Source organism: Otolemur garnettii, unplaced genomic scaffold (assembly GCF_000181295.1).
Source record: "Otolemur garnettii isolate 467f Iridium unplaced genomic scaffold, OtoGar3 scaffold00020, whole genome shotgun sequence".
Classification (NCBI taxonomy): domain Eukaryota; kingdom Metazoa; phylum Chordata; class Mammalia; order Primates; family Galagidae; genus Otolemur; species Otolemur garnettii.
Window position 1 is genome coordinate 6,398,724 of NW_003852415.1, and position 13,601 is coordinate 6,412,324.

The following is a 13,601-nucleotide window of genomic DNA, read 5'->3' on the forward strand; positions in this document are numbered from 1 at the left end:
ACACTTATGCACACACACATTCTCACTGACTCTCTCTCACACACACACACTTATGCACACACACACTCTCACTGACTCTCTCTCACACACACACTCTTATGCACCCACACACCCTCCCTGCCTCTTACTGTCCCACACTGACTCTCACACACTCTCTCTTTCTTATGCACACACACACACTCTCACTGACTCTCTCTCACACACACACTCTCACTGACTCTTTCTTATGCACACACATTCTCTCTTACTGACTTTCTCTCATACACACTCTTATGCACACACACACTCTCACTGACTCTCTCACACCCTCTCTCTCTTATGCACACACACTCTCACTGACTTTCTCATACACACTCTTATGTACACACACACTCTCATTGACTCGCTCTTACACAGACACACACACACACTCTTATTGTCTCTCACTGACTCTCACACACACTCTCACTGACTTGCTCTTTCACACACACACCCCTCTCACAGCCTCATGTGCTTCCCTTCTGATTGGTGGGAGGCCTTGGGATGTCCCTCACCCCTACTGGGAAAGCATGAAATCAAACACAGGGCCTTCCTCCACCTCCAAATCAGTTTCATCTTGCTGACCTCTCTGTAACCCCAGCTCGCTGTTCTGTTTTTCTACTTTCCCTAAAAGCCACTGACTTTGAGTATGTGTTAACTGGATTCACATTCACACAGTGAAGGATATCAAGTGATAACCCATTTGTCAGTCTAGCCACTTTCTTCTCTTTTAAGTGTCGTCTAGTTAATGACGTACATCCAGACTGCACGCCCTTTTTATTTTTTTTTAAAGAAGCAAAACAAACAAACAAAAAAAAACTAAAGAAATGCAAAATTTGTTGTTAACTTTGGCTATCACCAAAAGGGGAATAAACATGCCAGAAAAAGTAAAACAACAAACAAACAAAAAAAGTGTCCCCTGACTGCTCTGTCTGTGCCTTTCAGCCCGTGCATCTGGTTGCTCATCTCTGACAGTGTGTGAAATACTTTCTTTTTTAAAAAAATTTTTTTGTTCTTTTTTCCTTTCTTGTTTGGGAATTGAGTGCTTTTTGTATTATATATATCTATATCTATATATATATATATCAATGTGTTTCTTTTTTATTGCTAGAACTTTAGATTTGGTTTTATCTAAAATAATGAGAAAAAAAGTTATGAATTGTTTTCTGCAATTTTCCCCACTCCCTCTTTAAATGTGGAACAACTTCAGCTGCAGAATCCCCACATCCACATCTCTCTAATCAGCCTGCTCTCCTTGCCAATTGTGTGCAACTGACTCTCTCTCACAAACGGGGGGCATGAGGAAGATGGTCCACCGTCATCCTGACAATACCGTGTCTATATAGGGAACTAATTAGCAACCCGGCCTGTGGGCTCCCTATGCAGCCTGGAGTTTCAATCATCCCTGTTGAGCTCGTAACCTCCGCAACTCTAGATGGGGCTGTGTGGCTGCCGATGAAGTTGTTCAACTCGAATGCATAAATCTAGTCTCCTTGTTTTTGCTTTTAATCTTTTGATCATGACTATTAGTATTATTATTTGATGTATCTTGGCTATTTTTAGTAGGAGACAAGTTTTAACTGTTTCTATTCTTTGAAAAAATCTTTAATGAAAACTGTAATAATTTTTGCGATAATTGCATGTTGAAGAAGTTGCAGCTTAGGGTGTGTGAGATTGTCAGTGTTAGAGTTCTGTTCTTGATTTCCATAGATGGGCATGTGTAGGCTCATTTGTTTTTGTATATTGCCCATCCCTTCCTTACAGCCAGAAGCTCTAATGCAGCTAGATCACTCCGTGCCGCCCTTACATGGACATGGCGACTCACTTATACATTTACTCCCATCATCTTCATCTCCTGTGTAGTGCACTCATAGATACAACCCTCCCTTCCCTGCATCCTTCCTTCCCATACTCCCCCTTTCTTTAGCATTGTTAAAATTTATGTGCTGTCATCCATCCCCCTAAATTAAAGGAAGTCTAAGATTTGTCAAAAGACAAAAATAATAAATATCCAATATATATCTGAAAACTTAGAACAATGCAGAAATTCATTCAAAACCCTTTAGAGGCATAGCATTTTTTAAAAGGCAAATTCTAAAAGTCAACAGGTTTTTTTTTTTAATTTTTTCGATCATAGCAATCAGAATGATGTGAAATTCAAAATTGATGCCCTCCCAATCCCTCACAGTAATAATTTGTTCCAAGTGCAGATTTTTTTTTTTCCTTTTCATGTTCTGTGGTGTGGATGTATGTGTTGTTGCCTCCCTGTACCATCCTCTGTTGTAAATTATTATATTTAAAGAACAAATTAGACATTTTGCTCAAAAGTTTTGAAGAAATGACAACAAAAAAAAGCAAGTTACAAGAATGTGGCAATTCTCTTTGTCCAAGAGCATTCTTACACAACTTTCTTTTGTAAATTTTTCTTTCATGCCAAAAAACATGCGGGCAATTTGTTGATGTAAGTTGACTATAAATTCATATGGTATGCTTTTTTTTTTAATTTAAATGATTTTGCCTATGTGGAAATGATTTCTTTCTTTGTTTTCCAAAAACCGCCTCTATTTTTTATTTCCTTTTTTTTCTTTTCCTGTTCTTATATTGCGAATGCCTTGTTGATCCTTTTTGCTCTTTTTCTCCCAGCTTATTTTTGCTGTGAAGTTGATTTTATTTTCTATTATATGATTTTGAAGACTCTATCAAATATTTTATTTTGTTTGTGTCTATTTGCTTAATTTTCACTGTTATGTTTTATGCTGAATTGCTTCTAATAACCAGTGTGAATTCTATTCTTGGTACAAGGAGATAGATAAATTGTCCTTATCGCCCAAGGAAAGCCTGGCCTCTTTGCCTGAACTCATTTTGCCACCAATTTTAGAGTCTTTTTACCACCAATTTTAAAGCTTTGGAAGTATTGGTAGGCTCTATAGTGGGACAGTAAAATTGGCTCCAGCCTATGGGAAGCCCATACCCTAGAAGAAAATGAGTTAAGTCCAAGTGTTATCAGTGATAATTGCATCCTTATTTAATTCCTTAGAAAGCATTCAGGGAAATTAGTCCCTGATTTTATTTTTCTTCAGCAAAGGAGAAATAAGGTACTCTCAAGTGACTATGGTAGAGTTTGGTTATCCAGGATTATGCTATTATACTATCACCTTTACCAAAGGCTACAAAATCAATTTTGCTGAGAATAAAAACATCAAGAATCCAGGTGTTTACAGTATGGGTTCTGTGATATGGGTGCCTTCCAATGTGTAGTGCTGACTACTAGCAAAAGCACACACATGCACACACGCACACACACACGCAAGACACACACATGCCCTCTCTCTCTTTCTCTCTCTCTCCCCCTCTTTTCTTTGTCTCTCTTTCCTTTTCTCTTTCAGTAATAGTTGCCATTTCTCTCAAGGATTTAATCAGGTAAGCTTTAAAGGATTTTAAGATTCTCCTAAGAAGAAACATGATGATTTTCACCTCTAAAGTTCTATTTAGAAAATATGCCAGGTAGGTGCTGCCATTGTGTGTGACTCCAGGGTAAGCATCTATATTCCTTGACCTTAAGGTTATTTGGACCAATGCTGCCTTTTACACTTCACCAAGCATATGATTGTTGACAAATACTATATGATTTTTAATAAAGATTTTATTTGTTTCATTTTAATTATAAATGTTAGTGTTATCTGAAACTGCTACAGAAGCATCACACTGATAAGTGCATAAGAAATATGTTTCCAAGCCAGCAATTTAAGGAACAGGCTCTCTCTACCTTAATTTATGTGATTTTATATTGCTCAACATGTTGGTTAATATTTTGGGTTTAAGCTTGGGACTTCTTAAATGAAGGTTTTTGTTTTTTTTAATCTAATTGCATGAAAGCTTTTATTGAAGAAGTTGTCCAAAGGTCAATTTAATAAAAGGTTAAGCAGTTTTTTAGAAAAACACAAACACTTTGAATTCTTATAAATCATCCCTCACACTCTATATTTATAATAGCCTCAATAATATAGACCCAATATGCTAATACCTCTTCCTCAGCTTGAGGTTACTACATTCAAAGAGGTCAGAAGAGAATGATCAATGATTTAAGTGTTTGTGGCTTGAAACTACACATAGAAATAATACTCATCCCTGGCATTTCAGAGTATTAATAGGCACTCTACTAACTACTTAACATGCAAAAATAAAATAACAAACACTTAACATTAATTATTTATTTTCATATTCACATCAGTGGTTTTAGGTAGTCTGTTTAATTATTCCCATTTTACATAGAGTTTAAGAAATTTTACTAAAGCCATATGGCTAAGTCTGAGTGACTTCCAAGGTGGAGCTCTTAATTAATAAGCAAGTGAACAACTACACTTGACATTCTGTATCTTAAAATGCATAGTGATATCAAGGGGCTGTGGCTCATCTTACTGGGCATATATTGAAAAAGTAGAATTGGTAAAGCTTTCAGAATCAAACCCATTTCATAAAAACCATTTGGTCTGAAGAGAGAGCAGAGCCCTATCTAGAAATTCTCATCATATTAAATTATAAGTTAAGCCCCTTTGAGACACTTGAGTTTGTCTCGTGTCTTCTCCCTAGGCACTTGCCATGTTTGTCCATGAGTATTTTTTGAAGGTGGGTGAAAAGTAATTTCATGGTTACAAGCTTCAGAATATTTATGTGCTACAGGTACACAGTGCTATGGTGCCAAATAACTAAATGAATATCTTCAAACAACTCATTTAGTGCGGGAAAGAATTATTTCTTTCCATTATATGTGAATTTCCAAGCACAGAATTAGAACCATACAAATAAGAGATGAGGCGAAGAGCCCAAATAGAATATAACAGAAATTCAAGGAAATGCAATATGGTGTCCTCTCTCAGAGTCCTGCTGTTCAACATCATTGTTTTGGTATTTTTGTGACCTGTTAGACTCAGATATCGATCAAAGGGCAAGGATTGGAGCCACACTGAAACTTTAGGCTCTTTCTTATTTCCCCCCTTTTTCTTTTACTTCTTTCTCTCTCTCTTTTTAAGATAACCCACTACATTCACCATCACCCACAATGTTCTCACAGTTCAGCAAAGTTCTATTAAATTTTTTATGCACTGTCTTTTTCAATGGCAGGAAGCCCCTTTTGCTGGATACCTGCCCTGGAGGCATGAATTATGTATCTATAAATATACTCATGAAGCAAGAAAGCAGGGCAGCCTTCAAGGCTAAAATAGACCTTTGATCCCTAATGATCCCTCTAGTTTAAAGGAAAGCACAACCCTGTCAAGGGTATATATGCCTGACTTAAAAATGCCAACTTTAAGGAATACAGGTAGTTCTTTCCCAAACCAAAGACAAATTTTGGGGATAGCATAGGAATGTAGGGTTTTAATGTGTTATAAGTTTTTTATCACTCTAGCAGTAGCCCTTTATACCTTTAGGGTCATTGCTTCTATAAACACATAGATGTATGTTTGATCACTGACTCCATAGTCTCTGGACCATGAAAAACATTATTGTCAGCTGCTGTAACATTTCTGAATGTAATCACTTTGGACTTAACAAATAAAAATTCCTCGGTGCCCTCCTACAAACTAAGTCATTTCAATTAAGTAGTTCTTCTAGTGGAAGTAATACTTGTATCTCCATCTCTTCCATCACTCAAATGATGGGGGTCCTTACACAGTGTAATTTTGATTTAAATATAATCACCTTAACCTTAAAGATGGAACTTGATATTTAAGTTGATTACACATTCCAACGTATTCACCTGCCTGAGGCAGCTTTTGTGCTTACATTATCTAAAAATGTCCACATTTTTATCAAAATTTCCATTTGTAATAATGAACCCTATATCCTGGTTGACTTCATATTAAACTAAGGGCATTCTTCACATTTCTTGAGACACCAAAGAAGGAGGTTATGAAGGTTTTTGCCATTTCATTGACTAATGATAATTTGGGCTGAGATTTTCCTGACAGAGGGCATCATGTATGTACCATTTTTAGCACTGCTAGCTATCAGGATTAAGGACAAAATGGTGGAGAAATCTGAAGATAGTAGTTTTGACAAATTTTGTTATCTAAGCTATGTAATAGCATACCCATCCATTTAGATTTCAGATAAGTTCTTATCATTTCACTTTGGGGCTCACCAGCATTTTAGGAGCTGAGCTCTTTATAAATTAATAGGCAGTAGAACCCTTTTTCAATACTATGAGACTGAAAAGTACAGTTTTTCTTTGCTTTTTTTTTTTTTTTAATCCAAGAGAGATGCTCACAGCACTGGGTTGACTGGAAAGGGATAGCAAAGGAAAGTGGAGTAATTCAACTGCAGAATAAACAGTGGGTAGATTTTTGAAATTTTGAACAAAGACACTACAGAAGCTTTAGCTAGGATTGAAGAGAGAGAAAACAAATCTAAAAAAAAAAAAAATGCAAATATAAGACTCCAGTTGGGCATCACAGATGGCACACTAAAAATGCAAATGAATGCCACTCTGTAATCAGGAAGACAGTGATCTTAATCTCACTTAAAGGGACACCAGCATCCTACCCCACAGTTGGCCTCTACATTTAAATTATTTGTACCAGGCCTTTATCTCCCAACAAATGAGGTATTCCTTGTCCTTTAATTCAATTTCCTCTTTGCTTATTCTACCTGGGGCAGGTTTTTATCATTGCCACATGGAACAAATGACTCTTGGTGTTTGTGCCAGAAAAGAACACACGTTAATCCTTTGTTCTAGGTAAGCAGGGTTAAAAAACAAAAGTCCTGTCTTGTCCTCTGAAGGAAAGAAAAATCATTTCTAAGAAATCCCTGGCGAGGCTTTAGACAGATTCCATGGGCCTTCCCCACATCTCTCTCACTGCTGCTCTCCTGCTTCTCAGACACTGCCCGCTTCCATATATCACCTCAAATCTACCACTTGGGACCCTCTGAGTAAGAAGAATAAGAGAAAAAAGTTTGCTCAGGGTTAGGTTTAGGACGAGCTTACCTTTAGGGAACTGTGCCCCAAATCCCATTTATACAAACTAGCAAAAGTATATAAATTATGCATTAAAGAAGTTGCTAGGTATATGAATTATATATGTTCACAATGTAAAAACACAGGCATGCTAGTCCAGGAAATCAAGTTTGAAATGCTGGCAAAGGTACAAAGATCGTTTTGCTCAATAGTTGTAAACTCGAAGCCCTGGAATAGAACCCTGGGTGTAGAGCAGACCACAATATCATGCTAAGATTCTCAGAAAGGTTCTTGTTTTATTTCTCCACATAGAGTAAAATTGTCATGTAGGCCAAAAATGACAGTACAATGTCTATTGTCCCTTCCCTGCCAAATGATGTATTTTATATACCTTATATACCCCAACTCACTTTATTTCTGTATAACAATGATGTTGGCCAATCAGGAGGGTTTAAAGGCATCTGACACGGGTACAAGCAAGGCTTCTCGGCGCTTTGAAGATATTTCAGTAGCTTTATTGTCATCTGGCCAATTTAGATACATACAAAATGTTTAAAGATGTGTTCAAAGGTGTTAAAAGCTGAGCAGCAGAGTTCTAATTTGTGAATCAGTCTTTATAGGAAGAACCCTGGAAGACTGTGTAAGCTCAGAGAAGTTGGAGTGTTCCTGGAACTTTGCGGTATTGAACCATTTCTTTGTTTGACATTGTCACTGATAAGAGGTGCACAGATACTCAAACATTGACCATCTCATCGCAGTAAAGTTATTATTGAGGGAAGGACACACAAGGTCAGTGTATTGGCTGACAGTTTAGTAAGTTAGCTTAACAAGAGGCCCTCAACAAGAATATCATAGTAGCATATCAACTATCTGACTAACTGGGGCAGGGAAACATCTGTGCCATCTCTGAAAGGATTTTTTGAAAGTGATGGTTGGAATAAACTTTTCTGGAATAAATTCAATAAAGAGACATGCACTGTGACTTTTGGGAATTCTTCCTTTGCTTGAAAAATAACATTATAAAAAGACTCAGAAGAGAGATTGATTATCTTGCCAACCTTGGATGAAAAATAACCTTGGCCTTACCAGTTAGGTAAGCAGTCTCTACTGGAGAACATTTGTGGTACCCATGATTTGCAAGGCACTATGATTTAATGAACTACGGTGAACTTCCTTTCTTGACTTAGTCCACATGTTTATAGGTATAATAGTGAGGAACCATGGGTCAACCAATCTGTATTTTGCCATTTGAGTTAAGACTCATTGATGTAAAACACTCACTTTGCTAGGTCAACATTTCTGAATCTAAAAATAAGTTTTCAACAAGTCCCAGATATCTAAGCTGGGTATTTTTGAAGTCTAGCTTCTTGTCCAGCATATATCGCATATACCATAAAAGCAATTCAGAAATATATATTAGATTATTGCAAGGCAAGCTGTCTTTTAATAGGGGAATTTCTGACAAAGCAGAGTCAAAAAGGGTTAGATGAATGTTTAAGTCCCTGTAACTTAGCTTGTAGCAAATGAGCACTTCAATTAATAAGCATGAAAACAATTTTTTTTTAAAGGTGGTAATTTAAGGAACCCCTAAAGACAAAAGATTTTTATGTTCTTTGATCTTGGTCTCAGTAACATGCAGAATAGGTCATTTTTTCATCCTCCTGGGAGCAAATAAGTAGAAATACAAGCAGACAAGAAAGAAACATTCCACTCACATTAATACATTCCTACATTACACCTACAAAGTGTGCATGAAGCCACACACAGCATTTTGATAGCCAGTCTGTATTTAGAACAATAGAGTTGATTGAATGTCATCGTCCCAAAAGCAGATCCTGGAAACAGCATACACATTCGAATTCTATCTAAATAATTACTTGAGAGTATCTTTAAGACCTAAGTCCCTGATCGGGAGATTTCAGGTTTGGGTGGCAAGAGGCATAAAATGGGCTCTACATCAGCCTGGAACGATTAGGCCATAACCCGAAAAGATCCTTATGTGGCTCCGAGTCATTGTTACAATTTCCGAAGCCTAACCTGTGAACTACATTCACTGAGAGTCACTGTGAACTGTGTTTGCAAATATACTAATTGCTTCTCTTTCTCTTTTCCATCCCAGGAGGTGAATTAGTAATCCCTCTTCTTGTAGAAGACCCTTTAGCTACCCCTGCTATTGCTACTCGTGCACCTTCCATTACTCTCCCCCCTACCTTTCGCCCCCTCCTCACCATTATTGAGACCACCAAAGATTCCCTGTCCATGACCTCTGAGGCGGGGTTACCTTGCTTGTCGGACCAAGGCAGCGAAGGTTGTGATGATGATGGCTTGGTGATATCTGGGTATGGCTCAGGGGAAACCTTTGACTCTAACCTGCCCCCTACCGATGATGAAGATTTTTACACCACCTTCTCCTTGGTAACAGATAAGAGTCTTTCCACTTCAATCTTCGAAGGTGGCTACAAAGCACATGCGCCCAAGTGGGAATCCAAGGACTTTAGACCTAACAAAGTCTCGGAAACTGGTAGGACTACTACCACATCTTTGTCCCCTGAGCTGATCCGCTTCACAGCTTCCTCCTCGTCCGGGATGGTGCCCAAATTGCCAGCTGGCAAAATGAATAACCGTGATCTCAAACCCCAGCCTGATATAGTCTTGCTTCCGTTGCCCACTGCCTATGAGCTAGACAGCACCAAACTGAAGAGCCCACTAATTACTTCCCCCATGTTCCGTAATGTGCCCACAGCAAACCCCACGGAGCCGGGAATCAGACGGGTCCCGGGGGCCTCAGAGGTGATCCGGGAGTCGAGCAGCACAACAGGGATGGTCGTCGGCATTGTGGCTGCTGCCGCCCTCTGCATCTTGATCCTCCTGTATGCCATGTACAAGTACAGGAACAGGGACGAGGGGTCCTATCAAGTGGACGAGACGCGGAACTACATCAGCAACTCGGCGCAGAGCAACGGCACGCTCATGAAGGAGAAGCAGCAGAGCTCCAAGAGCGGCCACAAGAAGCAGAAGAACAAGGACAAAGAGTACTACGTGTAAACGTGGCCACGTTGACAACAGACGAATTTAAAAATGGAATTCTTTATATACGCGTACGCACATACTGTGACCGTGAGAGGTGACAGGTGCCAGAACTGTTCTAACCGAGATGGGGTGTACTGTGACTAGGGTGGAGATGCCACTTACAGAGATGGATCTCTCTGCAAACTTCAGCCGAGGCTGCTGCGTTTCAGTCATCGCTCGGAGACAGTTCTTTCTGCCCTGCTGTATCATATAAAGCACACACTTTGCGCTCTGGAGCAAGCCAGTGGCTCCAGCACTTTCGCGGACTTGGAAGCTTCCTTCTCTGAGGACCTTTGTCAAAAGGTAGAAGACTTCATGGCTTACTTGTTCCATAACTCCAAGTGAGTCTGTAATGATGTTTGTGAAGCTTGACTGTAACAATGTTCTTTTCTTTTGTTTCATTATGTAAAAAACCAAAACAGGAAAAAAAAAAAAAAAAAAAGAACAGACATAAAAAAAAACAAAAAAAACACAACCTTTATCTGGTTTCGGCCAGCGTGTGTGTAACTTTTCAAGATCTGAGGGGAAAAATGGCTTTTGGGTTTTTGTTTATTTATTTGCTTATTTATTTGAGAGTGACTGGACATAAGAAGAGAAAAAAAAAATAAACTCAGAAAACAAAAGTGAGAGAGACTCTTGCCATATGAACTCAAAAGCTACCATGGTGTTCACTCTACATATCAGGTTGTGGTGTCTCTAGAATCTGTTGTTTGTTTCCTATAAGATGCTTTGCTGAGCACATAGCAAAATTCCATCTGGTGGATGATACTGATTTGAAAAGCTGGTTCCCCAGGATCTAATTCCAGAATTTGCCACCCAGATCCTAACTATGCAGGTTTTGGGCTGGTTATATCAGAGCTATTGGCTTTCCTTCCCAATGTTGTTCCTGTACGTTAACCCAGCCAAATTGTATTGAAGGGGAAAGCCCCGCTGACTACAACACAGCCTTTCCTAGGGAAGGGGGGGTGGGCTGGATCTGTAACGGATTGAAATGCATGCAAATAAAAAAGAAAAGACAATACGAAAGTTTGTTCAATAATCCAAACAGACAATTAGGGGAGTTCAACTTGTGATGGAACCACGGAAGGTCACACAAGCCAAACACGTCATGACAGAGTGAAAAATATTCGTACACAGTTCTTTCCCTGCCCCCAACACGATGATGGTTTTCATAGTTGTTTAATTTTGTAGCCTGACACATACGGATATCTCCATCCTTCCATCTGCTCACTTCTCCCTGCGCCCATCTTTTTTAAAAAAGAAATAAATAAATGAATAAAGCTGCTGTGACACACACACAAAAGGAATTTAATAGTATAATATATATAAATAAATATATATACAGATATATTTATCATGGTATGTTTGATGGGATGACTGACACAGGAAATCTGTTAAAGTCTTGAAGTGGAATGAGAATGTTGTTTTAACAGAAAATAATAACGTGACAAAAAAAGCAAACCTTAAAATGTGAAGAAAGTGTGAGTTTTAGTTTTGTCACAGTTAACTGTGTCAAAGAGAATTAAAAAAAAAAATCTTCTCAGATTTTGTTTACATATTTTACTACATTTTTGCTGGTACAATTCCTTAGTCACCTATGTACATACTGCTTTAAAAACTGTTTTTTCCTTTCTATTTGTTTATTTCAGTTGTCTGGTTTATATTCCAGTTGTCTTTTTTTTTTCTTTTTGTAAAGAGGAAACAATGTACAGAAAAAAAAAAATACACTGGTTTTGTGGCCATAGCGTTTTAAAAAGCAAGAGACAGAGCAAGACAAATATTCACTCAAAAAATCAAGTGTGGCCTCTGGAGGGTCAGATATATACAATTTCTTTTGTACAGATGAAAAACAAACAGCTGTTTAGATTTAGAAATCTACTCTTGCTGGTCTTTGTAAGTTGCATGAGTATTTGACTTTGAAAAAATATCTTCAAGATATGGGGCAAAAAGCGCAATCTCAATGATAGCCTTTACTAATGTGTACGAAAAGAGGCGTTCCTCATTATCGGCTATTTCAATGTGTTAAGATTTTTTGATTTTTTTGTTGTCATGAAAAAGACAGGATTATAAAGAGATATCAAAGCACGATTTTAGATAACCTAAATGGCCCAGCCTATATGAAGTTGATTATATCTTGATGTCTATAAAAGATTGCTGTTCTTGGAGTCTTGAGGTCTTGTGAACTGATTTCCTGCTTTCTTTCCTTACATTTTTTTAATTTGAGTAAAAATACATTTGTTACATTCCTTTTAGCGTAAGTTTCTATTTGGACAATTTTATGGGAACATGTGCATTCTGTATGTGAGCTTCTATCATATTCCTGTTGTTTTATTAGCAGACCCAAAAGGAGTTTTATTTTATAATGTTGTGATGTTACTACTTTTTCTTTTTCCTTTTTCCTTTTATTTCGTATTTGCATTTTCGTTCCAGGATATGCTTAGCAATAAAATGTTCTTCCCAAAACCTTGTTTGATGATACACTTTTATTTTCTTAACATTTGGGAAAATATCTTGAACTGTCATAGTTTACGAAAAGCCAAACAAGCTAGGACCACTTTAATATAATATAAAATATTCTAAGCAGTTGCTAGTTACTGACATAAATTTATTGAAAATGTCAAATTTATAGGACAAACAATTATTGTCTGTTACTTTAGACATTATTGTTTTGATCGCTGTGATTGAATAAGCGGGAAGAGAAGCACTTTTCTGAAAAGGGAAGATGACAGAGGCATTTTATTGTAAAAAAGAGTATTAGATACTATATGTTTAGAAGTGTTTGGTACTTGTTAAGAATTTTCTATATTTGAATAGTATTCTACAACTTTTTCATTCAGTGCCTTAAGCATGGTAAAGCTGTTTTCTCTCCAAGCCTCCCACCATTTTAAAATTTAAAAACACACACACACAAACAAAAACCCACATAGAATCCAAAAACAACATTTGAATGAATGCTTGAATTTTAACAGCTTGTTCCCAGAGTCCCTGATTATAAAATTCTCCATACCCTCATTATAGCTGAGACTCTTCTCATTTTTTTCTGGTATTTCAGCTAACGTTGCTTTGCCAATTGAATAATCCTGTGTGATGGTCTATGTTTAGAGCATGATTGGGAAATACAGGCTTAACTGAATAGCTGTTCTTTGTCAGTATACGTGGGTTACTAGTCTTCAAAATTAGAAAGTCTTAGAATTAAAAAACTATTTTACATATATATATAAAGCCCATGAATTCCAATTTATTACTGAAATGGTTGTGCCATTGACTATCCTACATATGGAAAAAAAAAAATCAAGTCCCGTGATGTCAAATTATGGAAAGCTCCTCTTTTGTTTCTTGTGTCAGAGAAATTACTTAAAGAAAAACAAGCATTGATCAATGTTCTTGCTGTGCCAGGCACTATGAGAAGTGTTTTGACCATGTAGTCTGTTTAGTTCCTGAGCAGTAGATGATAATGTTCTCCATTTTTAAAGATGAAAAAACAAAGAAAACAAAGACAAATAATTTAAGGACAACTGGCCTAAAATATTTCTAATCATGCTAAGGATCTGGTCGTGCT

At 37.5% G+C, this 13,601-nt stretch overlaps 1 protein-coding gene across 4 annotated transcripts in view; it reads left to right on the top strand.

Moving 5' to 3' along the window:
• The window catches only part of NRXN3 (neurexin 3), a 1,203,771-nt gene extending 1,190,964 nt beyond the window's left edge, over window positions 1–12,807 (top strand). For 2 of the 4 annotated variants that reach the window (XM_012803513.1, XM_012803514.1), the window contains one exon: window positions 9,717–12,505. In XM_012803513.1, the coding sequence (XP_012658967.1) occupies window positions 9,717–10,018 (302 nt within the window). In that variant the 3' untranslated portion in view covers window positions 10,019–12,505. Of the gene's footprint in view, window positions 1–9,092 lie in introns of all 4 variants that reach the window. The other 2 variants (XM_012803511.2, XM_012803512.1) reach the window with 2 other exon arrangements.
• Window positions 12,808–13,601: the final 794 nt, after the last annotated feature.